Below are 25472 nucleotides of genomic sequence, written 5' to 3' on the forward strand. Positions count from 1 at the left end.
GTCTATGTGACTTCCCTACCACACAGGGAACTAGGATTTCTGGCTGGCAGTAGGAATTCTTGAGTTTTATTGCCAGCTGTCACGTGTTGGCCCCCATTTCTGGGCTTTAGTAATCCCTAGCACTTTGGGCAACATAATGAGGCACTGTCCCTACATACAAAGAAAAAAAAGTTGACCGTGGTGGTACATACCTGTAGATCCAGCCACTTTGGAATACTGAGGTGGGAAGATTGCTTGAGCCCAGGAAGTCAAGGCTTCGGTGAACTGTGATTGTGCCACTGTGCTCTATCCTGGGCAACAGAGGGAAATCTCATCACAGAAAAAAAAAAAAAAACCGGACACAGTACCTGATAGTCTACTAGGGGAGACCAGTTAGAAACATCCTGATTGGCCGGGCATGGTGGCTCACGCCTGTAATCCCAGCACTTTGGGAGGCCGAGGTAGGCAGATCACGAGGTCAGGAGATTGAGACAATCCTGGCTAACACGGTGAAAATACAAAAAATTAGCCAGGTGTGGCGGGCGCCTGTAGTCACAGCTATTTGGGAGGCTGAGACAGGAGAATCGTTTGAACCTGGGAGGCAGAGGTTGCAGTGAGCTGAGATCTTGCCACTGCACCTGCAGCCTGGGCAACAGAGCGAGACTCCGTCTCAAAAAAAAATCCTGATTATGGAAAATTTCAGACAGACATTAGAGACAAAAGTATAAGGAGCCCCAACGTATCCATTCCCAGCTTCAATGATTAGCAGCACTTTACCGTTCTTATTTTGTCTATTGACTCCTCTCCTGTGTGGCTGGAATAGTTTTAAAAAAAGCTGTAAATAGTGTATCATTTCACCTGCAAATACTTGAGTATGTATTTCAACAAATAATTTAAAAAGTAAATATAATCATACCATTATTAACCTGAACATGAACAATAATTCCTTAATAACATCTAATATTCAATCCATGTTCACTTCTTTTTTTTTTATTTTTTTTGAGACTGGGTTTCGCTTTTGTTGCCCAGGCAGGAGTGCAGTGGCGTGATCTTGACTTACTGCAACCTCCGTCTCCCAGGTTCAAGCAATTCTCCTGCCTCAGCCTCTGGAGTTGCTGGGACTACGGGCATGCACCACCACGCCCTGCTAATTTTGTATTTTTAGTAGAGATGGGGTTTCTCCAAGTTGATCAGTCTGGTCTTGAACTCCCGATCTCAGGTGATCCGCCCACCTCGACCTCCCAAAGTGCTGGAATTACAGGCGTGAGCCACCGCACCAGGACCCATGTTCACTTCTTTCTGATTTTCTCAAAATGTCTCTTATAATTGGTTTGTTCAAATCAAGACTGGAACGGAATCTGCACATTACACTTGATACGAAGCTTTTCCTCATCACTTCAGTGAGATTAATCCGAAGCCCTTCCCAACGTATTTACGCAAAGCAGGTTGTTTACCCTTCTATTGAAACACATCACTGTTGGACTTGGATGTCAATCAACTGTGTTGTGTCTCCCCGCTAGTCTGTGGCCATCCCTAGAGTCCAGACCACATCTTAGACCCTGAACCCCAGCCCCCAGCACCGTCCTGGCACAAAATAGGTACACAGTGTATGTTTATCGAGATGAAACAACTATAACATTTGGTAGATGTGCCATATTGGAGACATAAAAAGTCCCACTTATTCAGAAAAGCGGGGGATAATTTCCATGTGGGAGGAATTAGGGAAAACTCGGTGCTGGAAGTGGTTTTGAGCTTGGGGAGGATTCCAACAGCAGAGGTGGGCTTGAAGGATGGAGGAGGATTTTTTTTTCTTTTTTTTTTGGAGATAGAGTTTCACTCTCACCCAGGCTGGAGTGCAGTGGTGCAATCTCGGTTCACTGCAACCTCCACCTCTGGGGTTCAAGTGATTCTCCTGCCTCAGCCTCCCGAGTAGCTGGGATTACAGGTGCCCGCCACCACACCAAGCTAATTTTTGTGTTTTAGTAGAGACGGTTCCACCATGTTGGCCAGGCTGGTCTCGAACTCTTGACCTCAAATGATCCACCCGCCTCGGCCTCCCAAAGTGCTGGGATTATAGGCATGAGCCACCGCGCCCAGCCTGGAGGATTGTTTTGAGGTGGAGCGGAAGTCTAGGGACTAAACATTGGCACAAAGAATATTCCACAATCCCCAAGGTAAGGCCTCTGGCGCGAACGCATGCTGTATGAAGGAAGACTAAGACTGGAGGGAAGTTGGGGTGAGGTTCAGGGGTCTTCAGAAGTGAGGGGGTGAGCACTGAGCTGGAGCAGTAGGAATGGGGCCCCTGGAAGTTGCTCAGCAGGGAGCAAATAGGATCCAAGAGTAACTTCAGGGAATGGGTTTTGGGAGCTGCGTGAGGTATGACAGCAGGGAGAGCATCTACAGGAAAATGTTGACATTGACTGATAAGAAGGTAGTGAGGCCCTGGATCAAGCAATAGCAGTGGAAATGGAGAGTGGAAGCCAGAAGCCAGAGACGCTGGGAAAGCAGATTGGACTAGTGGGATGTTTGTGAGGAGGAGGGGCTGTTGCAGATGGCCCTGGTGTTCTGAACTTGAATAGTTGTGAGAACTATGAGGACAGTGACGGCAAGAACAGCAAGAGGGCCCTCTGGAGGTAGAGGGCAAGTGATGACTTTGGTTTTGGCCTTTATGACTTTGAGTTGCCATCTTTGTGAACAAATGGAATCAACGGCTTGAAATGGGTCTGGAAGGTGAGTGAGAGGTTGGGGCTGGAGAGAAAGATGTGCATGGAGGTGACAGTTTCAGCCGTGAGAGTAGCGAGGATCCTTAAAGGGAGTGGGCCAGAAGGCAGAAGAGAGGACTGAGTCAGAACTTGGGGAAATGTTCAGAGGGCAAGAGGAAGAAAAAGAGGGTTGCATGAGAGAGGCCAGAGATCAAAGGCCTGTGAAAAGGGCAGAACGCGAGCAGTGCCGTATCGTGGAAATGAAGGGCAGAAGGGAGTAGGACAACATCCTCTGTGGGATTGATCACTTGGCCTTAGTTTTACTACAGTTGTCTGGCTGTAGTTTTCAAGGAGTTTCTCTCTGGGACCTTAAAACAATGCTGTTGGGCAAGCAGGGCTTGCTTTTTTTTCATAAAGAATTTGAGGCTTAGAGAGATTATCACTTTCTGAAATCAGCCAGCAAGTGACTAGAACCCAGGGATTCTTGAACTCTCTATATTACAGTGAGAATAGATGGTTGAATTTGGCGATCAGAAGGTCGTGGTGGCCTCTGTGTTTCAGTGGTAAGGAAAGAGGCTGGACTACAGGAAGTTGGTATGACTTGGGAGGGCAGCAACTGTTGCTGGCTATTTCACTAAAACAGGGAAGGTGGGAGAAGGCGTGCATTGGCCCTTGGGTGAATAGGGCTGGGGAGCGACCCTGGCTTTGGGCTCCTTTTAGGGTTTAACATCAGAGACCTCTCCAAGTCTGCATCCTCCTTGTCTCTCTTTTAGGCACCATTGCTTGAAAGCTATTGAGCAGCTTGTCTTTCCACTTCATTTAGAAAATTGGGTTTCATGGAGAAGGTGTGTTGGAAGGACCTTGGGGCCTGTGTGCAGCTGTTTATTCTTTAGACAACACACTGGAGAATGAGCCTTGCTGGAGCAGGTGCTAGTGTTGGTCGTGAAAAGGTGGCAGGAGGGTGAAACGCCGTGGCCTGGAGGTTCTGCAGACTCTGTGCTTGGTCATCCCAGCGGCCATCACAGCCGAGTATTTATTCTTCTGCAGACCACGCTCAGGGCCAGGAGTTGATTTTAAACCTATCTTCGAGACTTTTTAGAAAGAGACTTTTTAGAAAATTAAGCTTTTGGGTCATGTCCAAATGACAGACCAGACCATGACATTTACGGGGGCGGGCGGAATTGTCTCTTTTAAAACTAAGTATTAGTTAAAAACCAGAAGGCACAGGTTCTGCATGCACTCAGAAAGGGAAGGGCTGATTCTATCTTATTCATTCAACAAATATTTATTGAACAGCAACTGCATTAAAAATGTTCAAAATCATGATAGTTGGCTGGGCAAGGTGGCTCATGCCTGTAATCCCAGCACTTTGGGAGGTCAAGGCAGGGATGGATCACTTGAAGTCAGGAGTTTGAGACCAGCCTGGTCAACATGGTGAAACCCTGTCTCCACTAAACATACAAAAATTAGCTGGGCATGGTGGTGCATCCCTGTAATCCCAGCTACTCCGGAGGCTGAGGCAGGAGAATGGCTTGAACCTGGGAGGTGGAGGTTGCGGTGAGCCGAGATCATGCTACTGCCCTCCAGTCTGGGCAACAGAATAAGACTCTGTCTCAAAAAAACAAAAACAGGCAGAGCACGTTGGCTCACACCTGTAATCCCAGCACTTTGGGAGGCCGAGGCGGGTGGATCACGAGGTCGGGAGATCGAGATCATCCTGGCCAACATGGTGAAACACCCTGTCTCTACTAAAAATACAAAAATTAACTGGGCGTGGTGGCACATGCCTGTAATCCCAGCTACTTAGGAGGCTGAGGCAGGAGAATCGCTTGAACCTGGGAGGCGCAGAGGTTGCAGTGAGTCGAGATCAAGCCACTGCACCTCCAGCCTGGTGACAGAGTGAGACTCGGTCTCCAAACAAAACAAAACAAAAACTGAATAAAATTATTACAGTCAGAAAAATGCAAATTAAAGCAATGAGTATGACTTCATATTAGATTGGAAAAATTAGACATCTGGATAATGCTGAGTGTTGGCAGAGCCGAGGGGCATGGAGGCCTCATCTGCTGTTGTAGGGCATAGACTGGTTGAGCCATCTAGGAGAGGACTTGGCACATCATATGCAGGTCAGATACTCACACCTGCTATCCCCGCACTTCTGCCTCTGCAGATAGACTAAAGAAATCCTTACACAGGTTCATTAGGACACATGACTGCAGATGTTCAGCACAGCTTTGTGGTGGTGAGGAGCAGGTGACAACCTGTGTCCATCACTGGGACACTGAGTGGGTAAAAGGTGTATTGTGTAACAGAAGCCACAGAGGAAGTGGTCCATGTCTTCACAGGGATTAATCTTACAAACAAGGTGCTCAATGGGAAAAGCAAAACACAGCGTGCCATATGATATCATTTATACAAATTATACATACATACAAAGCAACCACACACATTTTATAAAAATTTACTCATACAGTTAGGAAACTTTTGCATAGTCCAGGCAGGAGGTCATAGTGTCTTATCTCATGACAGTGGAGATAAAGTGGAGATGAATTTCAGTGATATATGGATGGCGTCACCATTCAGTGAATCAGCCCTGGAGGAGAATTGCCTTTGGTGGGGCGATTGTGAGTTCAGTTTTGGATGTACCGAGTTTGAAGTGTTTGAGACTCTCTACATTAGTGAGACCACGTAGGCATTTGAGTCTATGGGTCTGGGGTTCAAAGGAGCGGTCCGAGCTGCTGATGTAGATTCATGAGTCATGTCTGTGATTGGAGCTGGGGGTGTGGATGGCAGCAGAGTGTGAGAAGAGCGAGCCTAGGACAGAGCCTGGGGAAGGCCGATATTTAAAGGCCAGGCAGTAGGGGGCGCATGAAAACTGAGGCTGAGGAGGAACTGGGAGGAAAACCTGCAGAGATGAATATATATATATTTTTTTTTTCTGGAAGAGTGGAGTGTTCAACAGTGATGCATAATGTTGAACGGGATCAATTAAGAAAATAACTGAAAAAAGTCCCATGGAATTTAGTGACGTGGAGATCATCCATTGGTGGCGTTCGCAAGCTGTGCTTCAGGAGGGGTTATGGGACTGGGACCTGGTTGAAAAAGGCAGAGTGAGTGGGAGGTGAGGATGTGGAGGCGGCGAGTGTAGACAAGTCTTGCGAAGCTGGGCTTTTTGATTTTTCCCCTCTGTAGCTACTGTGAGGATGGCTTCATGCACTGCACCATGAGTGGAGTCCCCGGAAGCTTGCTGCCTGACGCTGTCCTCAGCAGTCCCCTGTCTCACCGCAGTGAGTACTGTCCCCACGGAAGGCTGGTTGACTCCGTCCTGCCTGGATTCCTCACGTGTGGAATGGCGGGAGAGAGCTGGGTGACACCGTCTGATGTGCGTGTGCATCCAGGCAGGCATGGGTCTGGCTTTGCCCAGGATCGCCATAATTTCTGGATTTGCGTGAGTGACTTTCAGGCCAAGACATGTCTTAGCATGTGTAAATCCAAATCATTGAGGCAAGAAGTATTTGATTTTGTGTAAGGGGAAAGACTTGCAGATAAATTCTGTGAGACCCCTATTTTGCCCATGGAGACCTTAAACTCAGTGGATAGCTGTGAGTTGGTGGCCTTGATTGTGATGACAGTCACCCTTCTTTCATGGCCTCTTGTTTCCTGTGGATATGCTGATGAAGACAGCTCCTTTAGAAAGCTTCTTGGATGGGTTTGAAAGAGAAAGAGAAGGGTTGGGTCCGTTGCTCTCCATTCGAAGGTCCTGATGGTGGCTGCACTTTTTTTTTTTGAGGGTCTTACTCTGTTGCCCAGGCTGGAGTGCAGTGGTGCAATCTCAGCTCACTGCAACCTCTGCCTCATGGGTTCAAGCGATTCGCATTCCTCAGCCTCACAAGTAGCTGGAATTACAGACACGCGCCACCACACCTGGCTGATTTTTTGTATTTTTAGTAGGGACGGGGTTTTGCCAGGCTGGTCTCGAATTCCTGACCTCAAGTGATCTGCCTGCCTCAGCCTCCCAAAGTGCTGGGATTACAGACATGAGCCACCATGCCTGGCCTGCTGTACTGTTTAAGGACCAGGCACAGAAGGGAGAAGGGGCTGACCTTGTACTGGGGGTTTCACGTTCACATTGATGGATCACAGGGCCCTCACTTGCTTCCAGAAGGCTTATCCTTGCTTAGAAAGGACTCTTCAGTGGGAGAGAGAGAAATGGCTGTCTTCAGTCTCCAGCTTGACTGCTTCCCTCTCTGCCTCTCACTTTCCATAAGGCTCCTTCTGTCCAAGGGACCCAGTTCTGTGCCATGCTGTTTGCTTCCTGGCTTGCCCTGCATGAGAGGTCTGGCTCCCGGCATGACTGACTGGGGAGCGTCTCTCAGCCTAGAGCTGGGGCAAGATCCCGAGGGCATGGGTGGCTCAAAAATTCAGACCAGAACTTGTGACCTCAGGATCCATTCCATCCTTCTGCGTCTTCCTTTCTCTCCATCTCAGCGTTTCCCCCACACCCACTCTCTGTTGCATTCTGCCTCTCAGACCTACCTTCCGTGCTTCTGCTCAGAATCTTCTAGTCTGGTCACTGGAAAACGTCATCTTTTTCAAAGTCAGGAAACTCCTGGGATTGTGTGCCGATTGGGAAAAGCCATTTAACTTTTTGGAGTTTGTTTTCTAACAAGGGTTTGCAAGAAATTTTGACTTTTTTGCCCACAGGAGCCGAGTATGTGATACAAATGCTCTTAAGTGCACCTGGGCTTTGGAAAGACAGGTGCTGTATCAGTCATCTGCTGTCAGCATTACCCAATTAGCCATGGATACCTACTAATTGCCAGGAAGTAGGATGTGTCAATGAGCAAAGTAGAAATCCCTGGCTTCATGGAACATGCGTTTAGTGGGCCAGTGGCCCGGGGAGGACAGTGAACAAGTAGGTGAGATGTGTAGTAGTATATCAGGTGGTGAGAAGAACAGATACGGGATATCAGAGGGGAAACAGCAGGGAAGGGAGGTTGGAGTGTCGGGATGGAGTGTTGCAAGGGTTACAAATTCACGTGGAGTGGCTGGGCAGGGGCTGATGCCCACAGAGGCCTGTTTTAAAGCCATTGTGGTCATAAAGCCATTGTGGTCAGATGGCCTTCTCTCCACATATTAGTTGTAACTATTTAGGAATAATTCTCTTGGGTCCCATTAAAACTCCTTTTTAGCACCCAAACTCAGGTCTACTCCAGCCTGGGTCTGGAAATTTCTGCAGTGCATTCTGATTCAATGTAACCTGCTATATAGCAAGGTTAAGGGTGAAGACTATTATGGGACATCAGATGAGAGCTGGGGTCAGAAGAGCTGCCACCAGCGTAAGCCAGAGGTAGAAGCCCAGGTGAGCAGGTGCCCTCCCAGTCCCACACAGGGAACCTGGTTCAGTCAGCACCTGGTCCCTGCAAGTGGGTGACTCTCAGTCTCTTGAATTTAGTCACAGCCTCTAGGGGACCAAAGGACAGTGTGGAAGGTAGGTCCATTCTCTCCTTCACTAATCATCTCTTTGCTTTTCCTACCTTCAAGGCAAAAGGAGCCTATCCTGTCGGCCTCCCATGGTCAAGCTGGTGTGTCCCGCTGACAACCCGCGGGCTGAAGGGCTCGAGTGTGCCAAGACGTGCCAGAACTACGATCTGGAGTGCATGAGCATGGGCTGTGTCTCTGGCTGCCTCTGCCCCCCGGGCATGGTGAGTCACCAGGCACAGAGCTGGCACCTGCCCTTCAGTTTTCCTCTAGGCAGGGATGAGTGAGGGGGCTGTGGAGCCAGAGAGAGGAAGAAGGAAGGGCTCAACGAGGATGGTAATGGAGGTATTGCTGGTAATGGGGGCATGGAGGAGGGGAGGGGAGGCTCTTCTGTGGCAGAGTCAGCTGCCAAAATCAGGGAGGGAGTAGTTACGAAAATGCCTGGAGTTGATCCTCACGGGATCTGACAAAATATAAGAACTTAGCTTACAGGAGTACCATAGGAAGCAAATAATTTCCAGAAAATACTTACAAGTAAAAACAAGCATTCCCACTAGAATTTTCCCGGGGGCTGCCTTCCATGCTATGAAAATGGAGGGACACACATATATTTGCATGTGATTGATGTATATGCATATAACTTACTATTTAAAAAAAAAAGACATTGATGTTCCTGCCGTGTCACTAGCTAGCAAGCCATGGGCCCAACAAGTCTCTTCCCCACAGTGAACGTTGTTTTCCTCATCTGTAATGTGAGTCGTGAGATCTTGGCCAGCTCTTAACATTCCATGACTCTGGTGGCTGAAACAGGCATGCAGGCCATGCATCTAAGACCAGGCTGGTTTGCTACTCCTGGCTCCTACGTGGATGTTCTGCTGCTGGTGGCAATGATCTGAGCATGCCTACTCCTCCTTATCTCCCTCCCAAGTCTAATCTTAGCCAGTGGAGTAGTAAATAGATTATGCATACACCCCGAAGGATGCAACTTCCAGATGTTTCTCTTTCAAAATGCATCCCGTCGTCTTGTTTTCCCTGACTTCAATTCCTTATACCCAGAGTGAATGGTGTGAGGGGTTGGGGCAGGGGCTGTAGAGGCCAGAATGGGAGAGGGTGGCTCTCAAATGGCTGTGGAGGGGACTTAGTGATGCCCAGGACTCCTCCGCTTGAGGGCCAGTGTGCTGGACTGTGGGACCTGTCAATATTCTGAAGAGGGAACATGGACTCACTTACCAGTGTCTCTCAGGAAGGCTGGGATTGCCGTGTGTGAAGGACAGATGCTTGTTTTTCTACTTCCCCTTCAACTTTTTCTTCTCCCAAACAGAGACCAAGTCTTGTTAATTCTCGTCTCCTCTGTCTTAGCCTCTGAGGGTTTTCGAACTGTCTTCGCTGGTGAGGAGAGTTAGCGATGGGCCAATGAGCACCTTCGAACTGGAAGGGCTGTTTGGTGCCTGAGCAGAAGGTGGATATCACCAAGGGTCTCTAAGGAGGGGAATCTCAGACCTGGGTAGGAACAAAAAATAGGAGAAGGCAGGGGAATCTTCCTTCTTGCTCTTCATTATCCCTGGGGCCTCTTGTGTAGAAAGTCTCAGAGCTTTGGTGTGGGCAAGGCATAGATCATTGTCTCTTCATCATACTCAGCAGGAAAAGGAACATCACTCAGAGGACTGTCAGCATCGGATATGCTTTGAAAAGAACTTTCTTGTCATGAAGGAAAAATACAGATAGCCTTAAATTTTAATAACCACAATAATTACATTATGACCCCAGATCCCAAGAGGACAGTGAGACCTCAAATACAGGCTGCGGCTGTCCTGTTAGGTGCTCGTTGGCATTCCTGAAGCACTGGGCATGCATTCTGAGGTCAGCACTTTGGATACCTGTCACGTGATGAAGTGACTCCCACTTCAGCCACAGGGGCTTATAAACTTGCAAGTTCATGTTGTAAGATTGGGTTATTTTCACAACTGCTTCATTACGATGCCGGCGAATGTGCAAATTATTGAGGCCAGATTCGAGAGAGCAGAGAAGTCTGTGTAATTTATTAAGTGTGCGCAGCGTGCTGGCTGCAGCACCGGACATGTGTTCTTGGCCATAACACAAAGAAAATGGGGCTGGGCCTGGAAACACCCTGTTTGGGCCCATCTGATGGTGCAGACATTATCCCTTGGGGTGTTACTCTGTTCAGTCTGTCTCATGTGAAGGGGCAGGGTTGTGGGATGTCACTAAGGGTTTGGGGAAGGGGTCACGGATTCTGCATTCTTCTGAGGACTTGACAGGGGAAAGGGAAGTGGCTTTTTCCTGGGGACAGATCTACGGAGAGCAGAAAGAGCACCGAGCAGGAACAGGGTGCAGAGGGCAGACGTGTGAGGCCAGGCTTCCCTGCTTTCTGACTCCATGCTCTTGCACAGTCGTTCAGTCTTTACTGAAAGCCCAGTCACCTCGTGTGTTATGTAGACACCTAATTTCTGTTCTGCCTCCATGATGCATGGCTGTGGACCCCAAGGAGATGTGTGTGAAAGCACTTTAAAGCCAGAGAGTTCTACAGAAGTGTAGGAATAGCTTGAATTGTTTTTGTAACCAACCAAGGCTGTCTCAGAGGCTGCACCCATCAGTTCCTCCTGCTGTCCATAGGAGAGACCCGTAAAGAATGTTTTTTCTTAGATTTCCAATCTTGTGGACCCATGCTTTTATAAATACAATAAAAATGAATTCTCATAAAAATAAAAAGCAATGACAAAAATACGATCCCACCCAATTAAAAAATATTGGTCAGGCGCAGTGGCTCACGCCTGTAATCCCAACACTTTGGGAGGCTGAGGTGGGCAGATCAGGAGATCGAGACCATCCTGGCTAACACGGTGAAACCCTGTCTCTACTAAAAATACAAAAAATTAACCGGGCATGGTGGTGGGTGCCTGTAGTCCCAGTTAATGGGGAGGCTGAGGCAGAAGAATGGCGTGAACCCGGGAGTCAGAGGTTGCAGTGAGCCGAGATTGTGCCACTGCACTGTTGGCTGGGCGACAAGAGGTTTTTTTTTTTTTTTTTTTTTTGAGATGGAGTCTTGCTCTGTCTCCCAGGCTGGAGTGCAGTGGCGTGTTCTGGGCTCACTGCAACCTCCACCTCCCAGGTTCAAGTGATTCTCCTGCCTCAGCCTCCCGAGTAGCTGGGACTACAGGCACCCACCATCATGCCCAGCTGATTTTCGTATTTTTAGTAGAGATGGGGTTTCGCCTATGTTGGCCAGGCTGGTCTCGAACTCCTGACCTCAGGTGGTCTGCCTGCCTCTGTCTCCAAAAGTCCTTACAGATTACAGGTGTGAGCCACCATGCCCCGACTTAAAAAAATGTTTTCTTTTCATGATCCCCAAATCTAGACTCGTACCTCCCACTTTTTATGACATATAACAGACATGGCATGACTCTGCCACTTTTCCGTAAGATTTTCTAAACATTTTCTCTGTTTCTGGGCTTACACCCTTATAGGTTGGCCCTGGCCCAGGGAATGCACTTTGAGCAGCCCTGTTCTCAGCCGAAGATTGTCTCTCCTCCTCTAAGGTGTCTCTGAGGGTCCATCGTCCGCCTAGAAGCACCTGTTTGAAGATACTGGGGGGCAGAGAAAGAACCTCTCTGATTTGTCTCAGGCCTGGCACCTGCTTAGAGCAGAGGTTTTCTGGTTGACCCCGCAAGCTGCAGGCTCTATCTGCTCTTGCCATCCGGCAGAGGTCTCCTGGCATGGGAATGAGATGGGGGCCCCTTTGCTAAGTGGTCCGCACCATGGTAAATGAAGGGCAGAGAAGCCGCATGGAAATGGCATGGTATCGAAACCTCATACTTCTAGGTTTGAATCCTAGACATCTACTTCTACTCCTGACATCTACTTAAGTGACATCTACTTCTGCTCCTGACATCTACTTCTGCTCCTGACATCTACTTAAGTGAGTGGCAAGTCACTTAACATCTTGGCGTCTTAATTTTCTTATCTGTAAAATTGGCTTACAGGCTGTTGGGAAGACTGGAGATGAGAGCAGCGAGCACATGGGAGGTGCTTAGTGAGTGGTAGTTTAATGACCACTATTAAAATAAGTTCATGGTGGGAAACCGTGAATCTTACTATGAACAGAGATGCTGCAGGGAATTAGCACACACAGGAACAACTTTTTTAGATCCTAGCGTTCACTTTCTGAGACCCACTGGATCAATAAAATGAGGGAGTTGTGCTAGAACATCTCCCAGGTATTTTTCTCTAGTTCAGAGAATCTTGGAGTGATGCTTGCCTCAAGCGTCCATCTCTAAGTTAGAATGTTACCTGCTCCCACCACCAGGTGACGGCAAAGCACAACCCACTGCTCTGCTTCACCCTTCCTGAGTCCGGCCACAGGTGTAACTCCAGGAGCATCGTAGAGGGCAGAGAAGAAACCCTGAGGCCCCATTATGTCAGCCCTCTCTATCACACGGGAGGAGACTGAGGACAGAAAGGGAACAGAGGCAGGTCAAGCCTTCATAGTTGTATAGTGGAAATTCTGGTCTCCTGACTGAGACCAGGGCTCCTCCAATCTGAAACACTTAGGCCTCTGTCTGGGAGATGCTGACTTATCCTTTGAAACCTAGCAGCTACATCTCCCAAACTGCTGGTGTTGGGAGCCTCTTGGCGGCGAGAAGTGTGTTTACGTCCCTGATCCCAGGATGCCCAGTTTCCTTACTGGCCCCTTTTGAAGACTGAAGGAGTTGGGCACCGCTTCTTAAAATTCAGAGCTTGGGTTCAAGGACCCATCCAGAGGAGGCCTCACATGTGGGCATTGTACATTCTAAAAGGTCCAAGGAAGGGCCTGTTTCAGAAATATCTCCTGCATGGTCCACGATTGGTCACTCAGTCGGGCTTACTGAATTACAATAAGCAAACATTCATTTTGGTTAATAAGCGAGAGGTTTAAAAAAACGTGGAACCTCATAACGTAAGTCCTCATAGGAAGTCACTACGCTAAGCAGGAATTATTCCATCAGATCACTCTCCTCCTCGCAGACTTCTGGCTGAGTTTCGCTGCTGTGGCCTGAAAGTACTGATGGGGTAGGAGAATGAACAAAGGGCAGTTGGAAGGTAAACAAGATTTTGGAGAGTGGGTCATGGTGTTCATGTATGGAGAGTTTGGGGACAATGGGGCCTTTTCAGAGAAAGGTAACAAGACCAGTTTTTTCCTACTTTATAATTTTTCTTGAAGCGGACCAACACGTAGGACCACGTTCTCAGCCTGAGCCCTTCTGACTGAAGAGGTCATGAGTTGAATAATGGGACGAGTATTTCTGCCAGGCTTTCTTCTGAAGTCGTCAGGGGACATTCATAGACTTGAACTTTGTAGCTTTCTGATGTCTGAAAGGGACAGACACTAGACAGAGATGGTTCTCTTCCTTTTCACTGTGAGGTTTAAGTGACTTGCCACAAAACTCAGTCAGGGACTACTGCGCTGGCCTGCCCTGCTTCTCTGCACAGCTCCCCTCTGGGCCCCGTCCATCCCCTAAATAACTCCTTTATTTCCATGCCTGTCTACCTCTGTGAATTTCCACCTCCCTGAATGTCTTTGCTGCTTTGGGATTCTCTGGGTGTTTTTAGCTGGGCTATTGTTACCTGCTCTTCTCTCCCAAGTCACGAAGCCTGCTGTGGTCTGGAAGCTCTTTCCTCTCCTTGAAGGTTATGTTTTGTCTCCTCTCCAGCTCTCTTATGACCTAACTCCACACCACCGTGGCCTTCATGGCGGTTCTCACTTAATATCAAGGTCCTATTATAATATTGCTGTCTGTGAATTTAATAACCACCTCTTCCTAACACCAGTCAGGGCAGAGAGCAGCCACGTGGTTTGCAGTGGGTGCTTGGAAGGAGGAGGTGGTGTCGGCTGCAGTCATGGCATTTTATCTCACACCCGAGCTGGGACTGGAGTGTTCTGTCCGCTGGAGGAGGGCTGGGCTTCCATAGACCCACAGCTGGGTGACAGGAGGGACTCCCTGGGCCAGGAATGCGTGGTGGGTTTTCCCATGGGTTGAATATCATGGTGAGAGGTGAAAACATGCAGCATGCAGACCAAGAGGCCAGGGAGCCCCCAACCAGACCTGTCCAAGGGTGAGGGGCAACACGTGCTGAGGTGAGGGGAGCCTGGCTCTGTTTCCCGGAGTCCATCCCTGCATTTCTGTCCCACGTGGTATTTGCTGCTACAAGGAGGCGTGTTACCTGGTTTCCACTGACTGTAAGGTCCCCCGTGGGATGCCTCAGTCATTCTTATAGCAGCCACTAGGTGGCGGGCCTCAGGCTTGTCAGAGCTGACCCAGCATGGGGGCGATGTGGAAATTAACCCTAATTGTGACAGAGGCTTTGAAGGCTCTGCTAGAGCTTTTCAGTCCCTCCCAGATCCTACCAAGGTGCCATCTTCCCTACTGCGCGTCTGAGCTCATGCCCTCCCAAGAACAGTGCTTCCAGGAGGTGTACGAGCTACCAAGAGTGGGGTCAACCTGCATCATCATCTCTGCCCTGTCATTCTGCCTCATCAGCTGGCGTCCAGGGACGCGGGAACACCTGAGGCTGGGTGAAGGTAGCATTAGGTAGTGGAGGATTCTTCCTATTTCCCTACCCCCTTCCCCAATACACACACGGCGCTCACATACGATTCTAGCCTGGGTCCTTGAAAGCCCTTTGTTCAGCCTAAGATTGCCCTGTTCCTAGGGGTTTGTCTAGCTCCAGGTCTGGGAGCTCGGGCTTGTCTGGGGAGTGACTGGGTCGCATGGAGCTGGAGCTGTCCAGACTGCTCTGGAGCCAAAGTGTGACAGTCCTTCACCTGGGGGTGACTCGGGCCTCTTTGAGAGCCCCCAAGCCTAAGCCACACCAGGGCAGGCATCCAGGCCTGTCCCCTGGAGTCAGGACAGAAGCATGTCTGCAGGTTGAGCTCAGAGTGGGTTTGGCCAACTCTTCCTGAACCCATTGGGGCTGGTGGTTCTTTTTTTAATTTTTTTTTTTTTTTTTTTTTTTTTTGAGACCGAGTCTCTGTTGCCCAGGCTGGAGTGCAGTGGTGCGATCTCAGCTCAGTGCAAGCTCCGCCTCCCGGGTTCACGCCATTCTCCTGCCTCAGCCTCCCGAGTAGCTGGGACTGCAGATGCCCGCCACCACACCTGGCTAATTTTTTGTATGTTTTTTTAGTAGAGACGGGGTTTCACCATGTTAGCCAGGGTGGTCTCGATCTCCTGACCTTGTGATCCACCTTCCTTGGCCTCCCAAAGTGCTGGGATTACTGGCATGAGCCACCGTGCCCGGCCTTTAGTTCTTTTTTTTCCCCAGCCCCAACAGACCTGAGGAGTACAACATGCTCACGTAAGTGGTTTCCCGAGGTATGAGGACGGGGAAGTAGAGCATACCCCGTGGAGAGTGAACCGGAATACTGGAGACTGGGTGGGGCCTGTGGCTTGGACCAGCCCTCAGACTCTAGTTCTGATCGAGTGCTACTTATGCCCAACATTCGGCCCTCACCTCCAGAGTGTTAAGTACACATTAATTTTATTCGATATACTGTTCATTTTCTTTAATTATAAATATAATGCATGCTCACTGAAGAACACTTGGAAAAAAAATTTTAAAACCGAAAAAGAAAATAAAATCCTCCCACTCCCCTATCCCAGCTCACCACCTGGAAGCAGATTCTGTATCTTCTTCTAGTCTTGTGAAATACATATAAATTTGGAACCATATGTGTATACAGTTTTTCTTCCTATTTTAAAAATCAATAGTATAAGTATTTCTCACTTCATTTAAGATTATTCCAAAGGGCCATTGTAATAACACCATAGGATACTGGTGTCTGGCGATTCCTTAATGGATTTAGTCATTTTCCTATTGTTTCCAATTTTTTTTGCAATGATAAATCATCAATAATTCTATTTCCCTCAGAGAAATCCCTTCCTTGGGATGGCTAGGTGTAAGAAGTATGTGCATTTCAAGGCCTCTGGAAATGGTTTTTTGAAGTACCTTCCCAAAAGTGTCCAGTTACAGTGCCCCAGCAGGGCAGGAGAGGGCAGAGGGCAGCCAGTGTCTTTAGTTGACAGGGAGGAGCCATGTAGGTGGGAACCCATGTTTGCTAAGCCCCATGGGGCGTGGACTCCCTGTCCTGACTTGGCCTGCAGTGGAAGCTGTCCTCTGGCCCAGCCCTGGTCCTGGTGCCGGTCCCAGTGCTGGGCCTACCCGTAGGCTCAAGTCTCAGACAGCGCTTCCCGGAGTGGGCTGGAGGAGGGCTTTAGATCAGTCGCTGTGGCTCTGAAGAGGCTCTGAAGACTTGGATTCTTTTCCCTTAGGTCCGGCATGAAAACAGATGTGTGGCCCTGGAGAGGTGTCCCTGCTTCCATCAGGGCAAGGAGTATGCCCCCGGAGAAGCAGTGAAGATTGACTGCAACACGTGGTGAGGCTCAGTGAGCGGCTGTCCCGGGAACCCAGGCCCTGCGGGTGGAGCGAGGGCACATGCGGCCACAGGACCTTCCGCACTTGCCTCCAGCCCCCTGTGGGAACCCGGTTACTCTCTGCCTTTCCTCTGTGCCTGTGCTTCTCCATCTGTAAAATGGGGAGAATCTTTCTCATCACCTGTGCCCATCCTGCATAGACACTATTCAACGGGTTAGTACAGTAGTATCCCTTATCCGAAATGCTTGGGACCACAACTGTTTTGGATTTTGGATTATTTTGGACTTTGAAATATTTGCATATATATAATGAGGTGTCTTAGGGATGGGACCCAAGTCTAAAGATGACATTTATGGTTCATATATAGCTTATGCACATAGCCTGAGGGTAAGTTTATACAATATTTTAAATATGTATTTAATGTGTATTTAGTATTTTCAACGTTTGTGCATGAAACAAAGTTCTGTGTACATTGAACCATCAGAAAGTAAAGGTGTCACTCTCAGCCACCCATGTGGTATCATGTTGGTGCTCAAAGTTTCGGGTTTCGGAACATTTTGGACTTCAGATTTTTAGATTAGGAATGCTCAGCTTGTATTTCTGTTCAGGGAGATGGGCCCCATGGAAGACAGGGACCTCGCCCCACCAGTCATTGCATTTGTGGCCGAGCTGCCAGTGGGCACGGGGTCTGGAGGGTCCTTTCCTTGCGGGCCTTACACTGCCCATGAGCACAGCATGAGTGTGCTTGCAACGGCATGGTTTGAGGCACGGGTGGCTGGTTGCCTTCTCCTTTTTCCTTGGCCATCCTGCACATAACCCCTCACCCTGCTCATTCACCCTGCTCATTCACCCTGCCTTTGACTGTGGCTGTGCGCAGCCTTGGAGAGAGGCCTACTGGACAGAGGCAGAGAGGGCTGTCTCTTGGACTTGAGGTCTGAGCTTACCACCTCTGATGCACGAATGGGCTTCTTGATGTCAGCTCTGGTTACAGGTGGTGGCAGGGTGGGACACGTGGCAGTGGGCAGATCACTGTAGATTTTAACATGTAGCTACATACATGTTAACGTGTAGCTATGCACACAGAACCACTCCTGGCAGAAGTGCATGCTTCATCACTTTTCCAGACTCTGGGCTTTCCTGCTGTTGTGTCTTGCTTTTCCCATTAGCCTCAGGCTTTCAACCTCAGTGTGTCTGTTTGACAGAGACCCTGTGGCGAATCTCAGGTAGATGTGGCTTCCAGGGTGAGGCTGAGCGAATTCATAACAGGAGGCCTAAAGAGCATCTGGGCCTTCTCCTTGCAGCCTAACTCACTTTGGACAACCCCTTCCCTTTTTTGCCTCAGTTTCCCCCTTTTAGGGAGAGCAGCTAGGCTTCCCTGTGTCTCACTGGGCCCCATGCTGGGCCTGTGAAGTCCACACTCCATGCTACAGGTCCTCATCTTCCTTGGGCTTCCTGGAGGGTTGGGAGGCACCCAGAGTATTCTGTGTTCCTTCATTGTCTCCATTGCCCAGATGGGCCCCTCAAACCCAAGGTGCCCAACTTGTCATTCCTGCCATGACTGCTCCTAGTGTCTGTCGGGACCGGAAGTGGAACTGCACAGACCACGTTTGTGACGCCACGTGCTCCACGATCGGCATGGCCCACTACGTCACCTTCGATGGGCTCAAATACATGTTCCCCGGGGAGTGCCAGTATGTTCTGGTGCAGGTGAGAGATGGGGAGAGGGCACTGTCTCTTTCTAGGAGGGGTGGGTGGTGTGGCCTCGGCTTGGGTTCTGTGGGCCTGTCTGCAGAAACAACTCTGGGTCTGGTTTCTACTGGAGTATTTTCCAATCCTTCACAGAGGTGCCTGAAGCGGTTGGGGATTTGAAGCTCAAAGCGGTTGTCCATTTTCCCTCTGCTCACCTGGGGACTTATAAAACGAGACAGAAGCTTGTTTGTTGTTGAGGATTGCTGTGGGAGAAAGGCTACTGCCCGTCCACGTTAGTACAGATGTGGAATTAGAAAAAGGCATCTGTTCCTTCTGGTAGACACAGCCTCAGGGTGCATAGCTCAGGGAGTGGGTTGGGCTGGGATTTTAGTCCCGCTCAGCCTCCCTTCCAGCACAACCAGTCTGCGTGTGTTGTGCAGTGGCCCTGGACAGGGGGATGGTTGAAATGATCCCTGGAGTTTGCTTCCCATGGTATGGCCTTGTGGAATTCTCTGCCATTTTAATTTCTAACTTGGTTCAATTCAGAATGGGAGGAGTGGGAGTGTGGGACACTGGAAAGTCATCCTGCCCAGCAGGTAAGAATTGAGTCCAGGAGTCGTCACCGGTGAGTGTGGGCAACAGACCCTCCACCTCCCACTCCCCACTGCATGGATTGTTGTAAGTTTCTGTTGCTGGTTGACGTCAACTGTGTAAGCAAGGAAGTATGAGTGCTTTTCTCCCCAGAGCCGAGGCGCTATACTCTGTGAAGCTTTAAACAAATACGGTCCCTCTGTCTCCATTCCCAGGAGGAGGGGTGGGGGCTTGGTGTGGTCTGAATGGAAGACCACAAACCCATAGGAGCCCCAGCCCCAGAGGCTGAGTTGCAGGAGCTGGTGAGTCAGGCAGCGTGGGTGACTATGGACCGATTACCTGTGTAGAGCATGCTGGGCATGGGGCGGAGCCAGCAGCAACCTCCGCAGTCCCCACCTCACACCTGGGCTGGCCCGGAGAGGCAGGCTGTGTGCTGGGGTCACAGGGCATGCAGACCAGGCAAGGAACCTGTGAGCCGGGGGCGATGCGCCCCTCTAGAGCTTTCCCACAGGTTCTATATGGAAGTTTCCCAGCCTCAGCAGCAAAAGACAAGGTGGCACCAGCTTTGCAGAACAACTACCCAGCCCATTTCAAATCTGAACATCCAGGAAAAAATAATTCAGTGCAGCAAGGACCAGACAGCCAGTCAGCATCTACCGCTCCTAGCCCTTCACTGTCCAGGCCATCTTTCCCAACTGGACCAGTTTTAAAGATTCCCCTTCAAACGGTGCCCTGTCTGTGCGCCTTGTTTTCCTTTCCCGTAGCTGGTTCTGTTGTCTTCTGATGCGTTGTCCTGGGGCCCCTCCCCTTTCTGCTGTCCTCCTTTGGGGAGTAGCATCAAGACCTAACTCCCTGTCTTTCAGAAATCTCAGCTGATAAGAACAAATAAAGCACTTACACCCTTGTTTCCTCTTTTAGCCTTCACCATGCATCAACCTAACACAAAGCCATGTAACCTAACAATCCCATTAAGTTGAATAGAATCTTAGAGGTCAGATTGTGTGTGTTGTATGGACACATGTATGTATATATGTGTGTATGCATGAGAATGTGAGTGTATGGCTACGTGTGTGTGGGTGTATGCATGTGCTGCATGTGTGTGGGTGTATGTGTGTATGACTACATGGGCATATGTGTGTTGTGGGTATGTGTGTCAGAAAGGTAAGTGGTTTGCTCAGTGTTGCCAGTAAGTGGCAGAATCAAGATTCACACCTTGTTTTTTTTTTTTTTTTTTTTTTTTTTTTTTTTTTTTTTTTTTTTTTTTAAGAGTCTTGCTGTGTTGCCAGGCTGGAGTGCAGTGGCGTGATATCGGCTCACTGCAGCCTCTGCCTCCTGGGTTCAAGCGACACACTCTGTTTTTCTCAGTTGAACGTTTTATCTTTTTTTTCATCGTACCACAATAATAGCCACCATGGGAGAGATATTTGCCAGGAATGTGTCCCCTTTTGCTTAATTTTCTATGCAATTGACCAGCAAGGACCAGAACTCCCTTATCGTCTCTTCTTATCTCGACCTGGCAGTTCAGGACCCGTGGAGCTGTGTCAAACCGTCTTTGGTTCCATTTCTGGGCCAGCAGTTCAGAGGGATTCAGCCAGAATTTAGAGCCACAAAGTGTTTCTCCCAGCTGCCTGGGTGGGACTCTAGGCAAGGGCTCCAGAGGGACTCGAATGGGCTCTAGGCAAGGCCTTTGAGCCTGATGCATCCATCAAAGCAGGCCACATGTCACCTTTCCTCCCTCCCCCGCCTTTACTCCCACCCCAGTCACTGCAGGCACCTGGCTCATCTGTCGTCGGCGAGGTTAACACATCTGAGGGCGTTCACCTGGACATAGGCACACACAGAGACACATGCACAGCCATGGACATGGCAAGATTCTGTGACACATAAAGGCCTGCGATGAAGAGATGCCAATCTTCTGGTCTGGTGAGAGCCAGTGGGAATAATGGTCCTCTCGTGGCACTCCTCTTTCCCCAGGATTACTGCGGCGGTAACCCTGGGACCTTTCGGATCCTGGTGGGGAATGAGGGATGCAGCCACCCCTCAGTGAAATGCAAGAAACGTGTCACCATCCTGGTGGAGGGAGGAGAGATTGAGCTGTTCGATGGGGAGGTAAGTGCGGCCTCATCTCCTCCACCCTCATGTCCCGCTTTGTGCTTCTGTCACTTAAGAGGAACATTTTCCAAGCATTCATTTAGAACTTGTGTGAATGGAATCATGCACAGCCATTAAAGGGGATGAGGCAGAGCTATTGCAACTGACCGTGACATATTTTATGAGAAGAAAAAGTGGCAGAGGAATAGGGATGACACAGTCCCATTTTAGCGACAGTGCAGGGTGTGCGTGAAGGATGTGCACATGGGTCTGCACAAACATGGGAAGAACCAGTGCTCACCTCTGGAATAGGGTGGGGACTGGAGGGTAGCCGGGCTTTCTTTGTGTGTGTGTATGAAGTGATGGTGTTATGGGATATGTTTCGTACGTTTTTCTGTTCTTTTCAGATAAACTTTTTTTTTTTTTTTGAGATGGAGTCTCGCTCTTTCACCCAGGCTGGAGTGCAATAGTGTGATCTCTCTTCTTACTGCAACCTCCACCTCCAGGGTTCAAGCGATTCTCCTGCATCAGCCTCCTTAGTAGCTGGGACTGCAGGTGTACGCCACCATGCCCGACTAATTTCTTGTATTTTTAGTAGAGATGGGATTTCGCCATGTCGGCCAGGCTGGTCTCGAACTCTTGACCCAAGGTGATCTACCTGCCTTGGCCCCTCAAAGTGCTGGGATAACAGGTGTGAGCCACCGCGCCTGGCCAGATAAACATTTTTAAAGGAGCTCAAAAGAGTAAACTGATTCAGTCCCCTGTGTACTAAGAGCTTAAGAAGTAGTTCTTGGAAGTGTACACAAGACTCCCTTAGGAGATCTTGTTTAAAATGTGGACCCTGGAGCTCCATCCTGAGATTCTGACTCCGTAGGTCTGGGTGGGGCCCAGGAACCTGTGTTTAAAGTTGCAGGTCATCCCCAGGCCACAGGTTTGGATCAGCTGCTCTGACTACATGGAGTGCTATGGAGACCCAGTCTCTGGGCGCAAACCTGTCCTGGTATATTCATTTTCTCCCGTGGCCTCAGCCTGCATCTCTGCCTTCTTCCCAGTACTCACCATTGACATCAGGGGATGGGAGGTGAATTCTTCACCATTATGGAAGAAAACTGCTTAGCAAGCATGATGTATTAACTGTGGGTCAACAGTGTCAACTCCGTTTCAAAGAACAGCTCTATTTAGGGCAGAGTGACAGTGATGATGCTGAACAGGTGTGCAGACATGTGAGGGATAGATTTGCACATGTGATTAGCTCTGCACGTGATATGTTACTAACAAGAGGACCTCTGCAAAGGGGTGATGGCGGGCCTCAGTCTCAGTCTCAGTCTGAGGAATTAGAGTCCATCACGCATGCTGAAATGAGCTTCGAGGGTACAGCACTGGCAGGGATTGGGCCAAGTCAGAGGCTCAGGTCAGAGCCCTTCTCGAACCTGCAGCGTATTATTCCTGGCACTAGCACTGAGTGCCGCGTTTCCTTTTTCTTCAGCTCCATCTCCTGATAGTGGCTCTGGGGAGGGGGAGGTAGTGGGATACAGGAAAGATGAGAGTCTACTGCTTATTTTTATAGAGGAATAGAGTTTTAAACAATCAACTAGAGATGCTTAAAATCATTGCCATGTTGAAAACCTGTCGAGGGGACCATTGTATTTTATTGACTAATTGTCAATAAAACACCTTTTGTGAAGCGATGGATGGTCTTCTGCTCATTGGTTTCATAGTACTTAAATTTCATAATCATGACTGTTGCTACCTCTGTTACCGTCTCTTGGTCATGGACGCCTGGAGAGTGGTGGTGGTGAGACGGCCACAGACATCCTGGCATGGGGCTGGCCCTGCAGGGATGCAGTGACATGTGGGGTCCTGGAGGGGTGGCGGTGCCTGCACTCGTGGGCACTGGAGATAGATGGGCAGGTGTGGAGTGGAGGGAGGACCTGGCTGTCGAGCCTATCCTTCATCCTCCCGTATGTCTTGCTTTGTCTTCCTCCAGGTGAATGTGAAGAGGCCCATGAAGGATGAGACTCACTTTGAGGTGGTGGAGTCTGGCCGGTACATCATTCTGCTGTTGGGCAAAGCCCTCTCTGTGGTCTGGGACCGCCACCTGAGCATCTCCGTGGTCCTGAAGCAGACATACCAGGTCAGTGGCTTTTCTTGCTTCATCTTGTCGGGGACTTGGCCTTTGGAGCATTTTCTGCTCCCTGATTAGCAACCCATTGTCTCTCTCTCCTGTCTTGGGGGAAGGCAGTATTCAATTAGGACATGAGGAAGTCATTGTTTCTTCCTCTTGCCTGATTGCCCTGGCCAGAACTTCCAACACTATGTTGAATAGGAGTGGTGTGAGAGGGCATCCCTGTCTTGTGCCAGTTTTTAAGGGGAATGCTTCCAGTTTTTGCCCATTCAGTATGATATCTTGGTTTATTGAGAGTTTTTTTAGCATGAAGGGCTGTTGAATTTTGTCGAAGGCCTTTTCTGCGTCTATTGAGATAATAATGTGGTTTTTGTCGTTGTTTATGTGATGGATTACATTTATTGATTTCTGCATGTTGAACTAGCTGTGCATCCGAGGGATGAAGCTGACTTGATTGTGGTGGATAAGCTTTTTGATGTGCTGCTGGACTCGGTTTGCCAGTGTTTTACTGAGGATTTTCACATGGATGGTCTTCAGGGATATTGGTCTAAAATTGTCTTTTTTTGTTGTGTCTCTGCCAGACTTTGGTATCAGGATCATGTTGGCCTCATAAATTGAGTGAGAATTCCCTCTTTTTCTATTGATTGGAATAGTTTCAGAAGGAATGGTACCAGCTCCTCTTTGTACCTCTGGTAGAATTTGGCTGTGAATCCATTTGGTCCTGGACTTTTTTTGGTTGGTAGGCTATTGTTGCCTCAATTTCTTCCTGGTTTAGTCTTAGGAGAGTGTATGTGTCCGGGAATTTATCCATTTCTTCTAGATTTTTTAGTTTATTCGCGTAGAGGTGTTTATAATATTCTCTGATGGTAGTTTGTATTTCTGTGGGGTCGGTGGTGATACCCCCTTTATCATTTTTTATTGAGTCTGTTTGATTCTTTTCTTCTTTATTAGTCTTGCTAGCGGTCTATCAATTTTGTCGATCTTTTCAAAAAACCAGCTCCTGGATTCATTGATTTTTTGAAGGGTTTTTTGTGTCTCTGTCTCTTTCAGTTCTGCTCTGATCTTAGTTATTTCTTGCCTTCTGCTAGCTTTTGAACTTGTTTGTTCTTGCTTCTCTAATTCTTTTAATTGTGATGTTAGAGTCAATTTTAGATCTTTCCAGCTTTCTCCTGTGGGCATTTAGCGCTATAAATTTCCCTCTACAGCGGCTTTAAGTGTGTCCCAGAGATTCTGGTATGTTGTATCTTTGTTCTCATTGGTTTCAAAGAACATCTTTGTATCTGCCTTCATTTCGTTATGTACCCAGTAGTCATTCAGGCGCAAGTTGTTCAGTTTCCATGTAGTTGTGCGATTTTGAGTGAGTTTCTTAGTCCTGAGTTCTAATTTGATTGCCCTATGGTCCGAGAGACAGTGTGTTGTGATTTCTGTTCTTGTACATTTGCTGAGGAGTGCTTTACTTCTAATTATGTGGTCAATTTTAGAATAAGTGCGATGTGCTGGGAAGAAAGTATATTCTGTTGATTTGGGGTGGAGAGTTCTGTAGATGTCTATTAGGTCTGCTTGGTGCAGAGTAGACTTCAATTCTTGGATATCCTTGTTAACTTTCTGTCTCATTGATCTGTCTAATGTTGACAGTGGGGTGTTAAAGTCTCCCATTATTATTGTATGGGAGTCTAAGTCTCTTTGTAAGTCCCTAGGGACTTGCTTTATGAATCTGGGTGCTCCTGTATTGGGTGCATATATATTTAGGATAGTTAGCTCTTCTTGTTGAATTGATCCCTCTACCATTATGTAATGGTCTTCTTTGTCTCTTAATCTTTGTTGGTTTAAAGTCTGTTTTATCAAAGACTAGGATTGCAACCCCTGCTGTTTTTTGCTTTCCATTTGCTTGGTAGATCTTCCTCCATCGCTTTGTTTTGAGTCTGTGTGTCTCTGCATGTGAGATGGGTCTCCTGAATACAGCACACAGATGGGTCTTGACTCTATCCAATTTGCCAGTCTGTGTCTTTCAATTGGGGCATTTAGCCTGTTTACTTTTTTTTTTGAGATGGTGTCTGGCTCTGTCGCCCAGGCTGGAGTGCAGTGGCACAATCTCAGCTCACTGCAAGCTCCGCCTCCTGGGTTCATGCCATTCTCCTGCCTCAGCCTCCCGAGTAGCTGGGACTACAGGCACCTGCCACCACGTCTGGCTAATTATTTTGTATTTTTAGTAGAGACAGGGTTTCACCACATTATCCAGGATGGTCTCAATCTCCTGACCTAGTGATCCACCCACCTTGGCTTCTCAAAGTGCTGGAATTACAGACGTGAGCCACCACACCCGGCTAGCCCATTTACATTTAAGGTTAATATTGTTATATGTGAATTTGATCCTGTCGTTATGATGCTCG

At 48.6% G+C, this 25472-nt stretch overlaps 1 protein-coding gene across 2 annotated transcripts in view; it reads left to right on the forward strand.

The window, feature by feature from the left end:
* Positions 1-25472, forward strand: part of VWF (von Willebrand factor) — a 172054-nt gene that overhangs the window by 66708 nt on the left and 79874 nt on the right. For both annotated transcript variants that reach the window (XM_025401752.1, XM_025401750.1), the window contains exons 17-22: positions 5874-5968; positions 8226-8386; positions 16484-16587; positions 18155-18293; positions 20841-20975; positions 22945-23091. In XM_025401752.1, the coding sequence (XP_025257537.1) occupies positions 5874-5968; positions 8226-8386; positions 16484-16587; positions 18155-18293; positions 20841-20975; positions 22945-23091 (781 nt within the window). The remainder of the gene's footprint in view (positions 1-5873; positions 5969-8225; positions 8387-16483; positions 16588-18154; positions 18294-20840; positions 20976-22944; positions 23092-25472) is intronic.

Source organism: Theropithecus gelada, chromosome 11 (assembly GCF_003255815.1).
Source record: "Theropithecus gelada isolate Dixy chromosome 11, Tgel_1.0, whole genome shotgun sequence".
NCBI classification, from domain to species: Eukaryota; Metazoa; Chordata; class Mammalia; order Primates; family Cercopithecidae; genus Theropithecus; species Theropithecus gelada.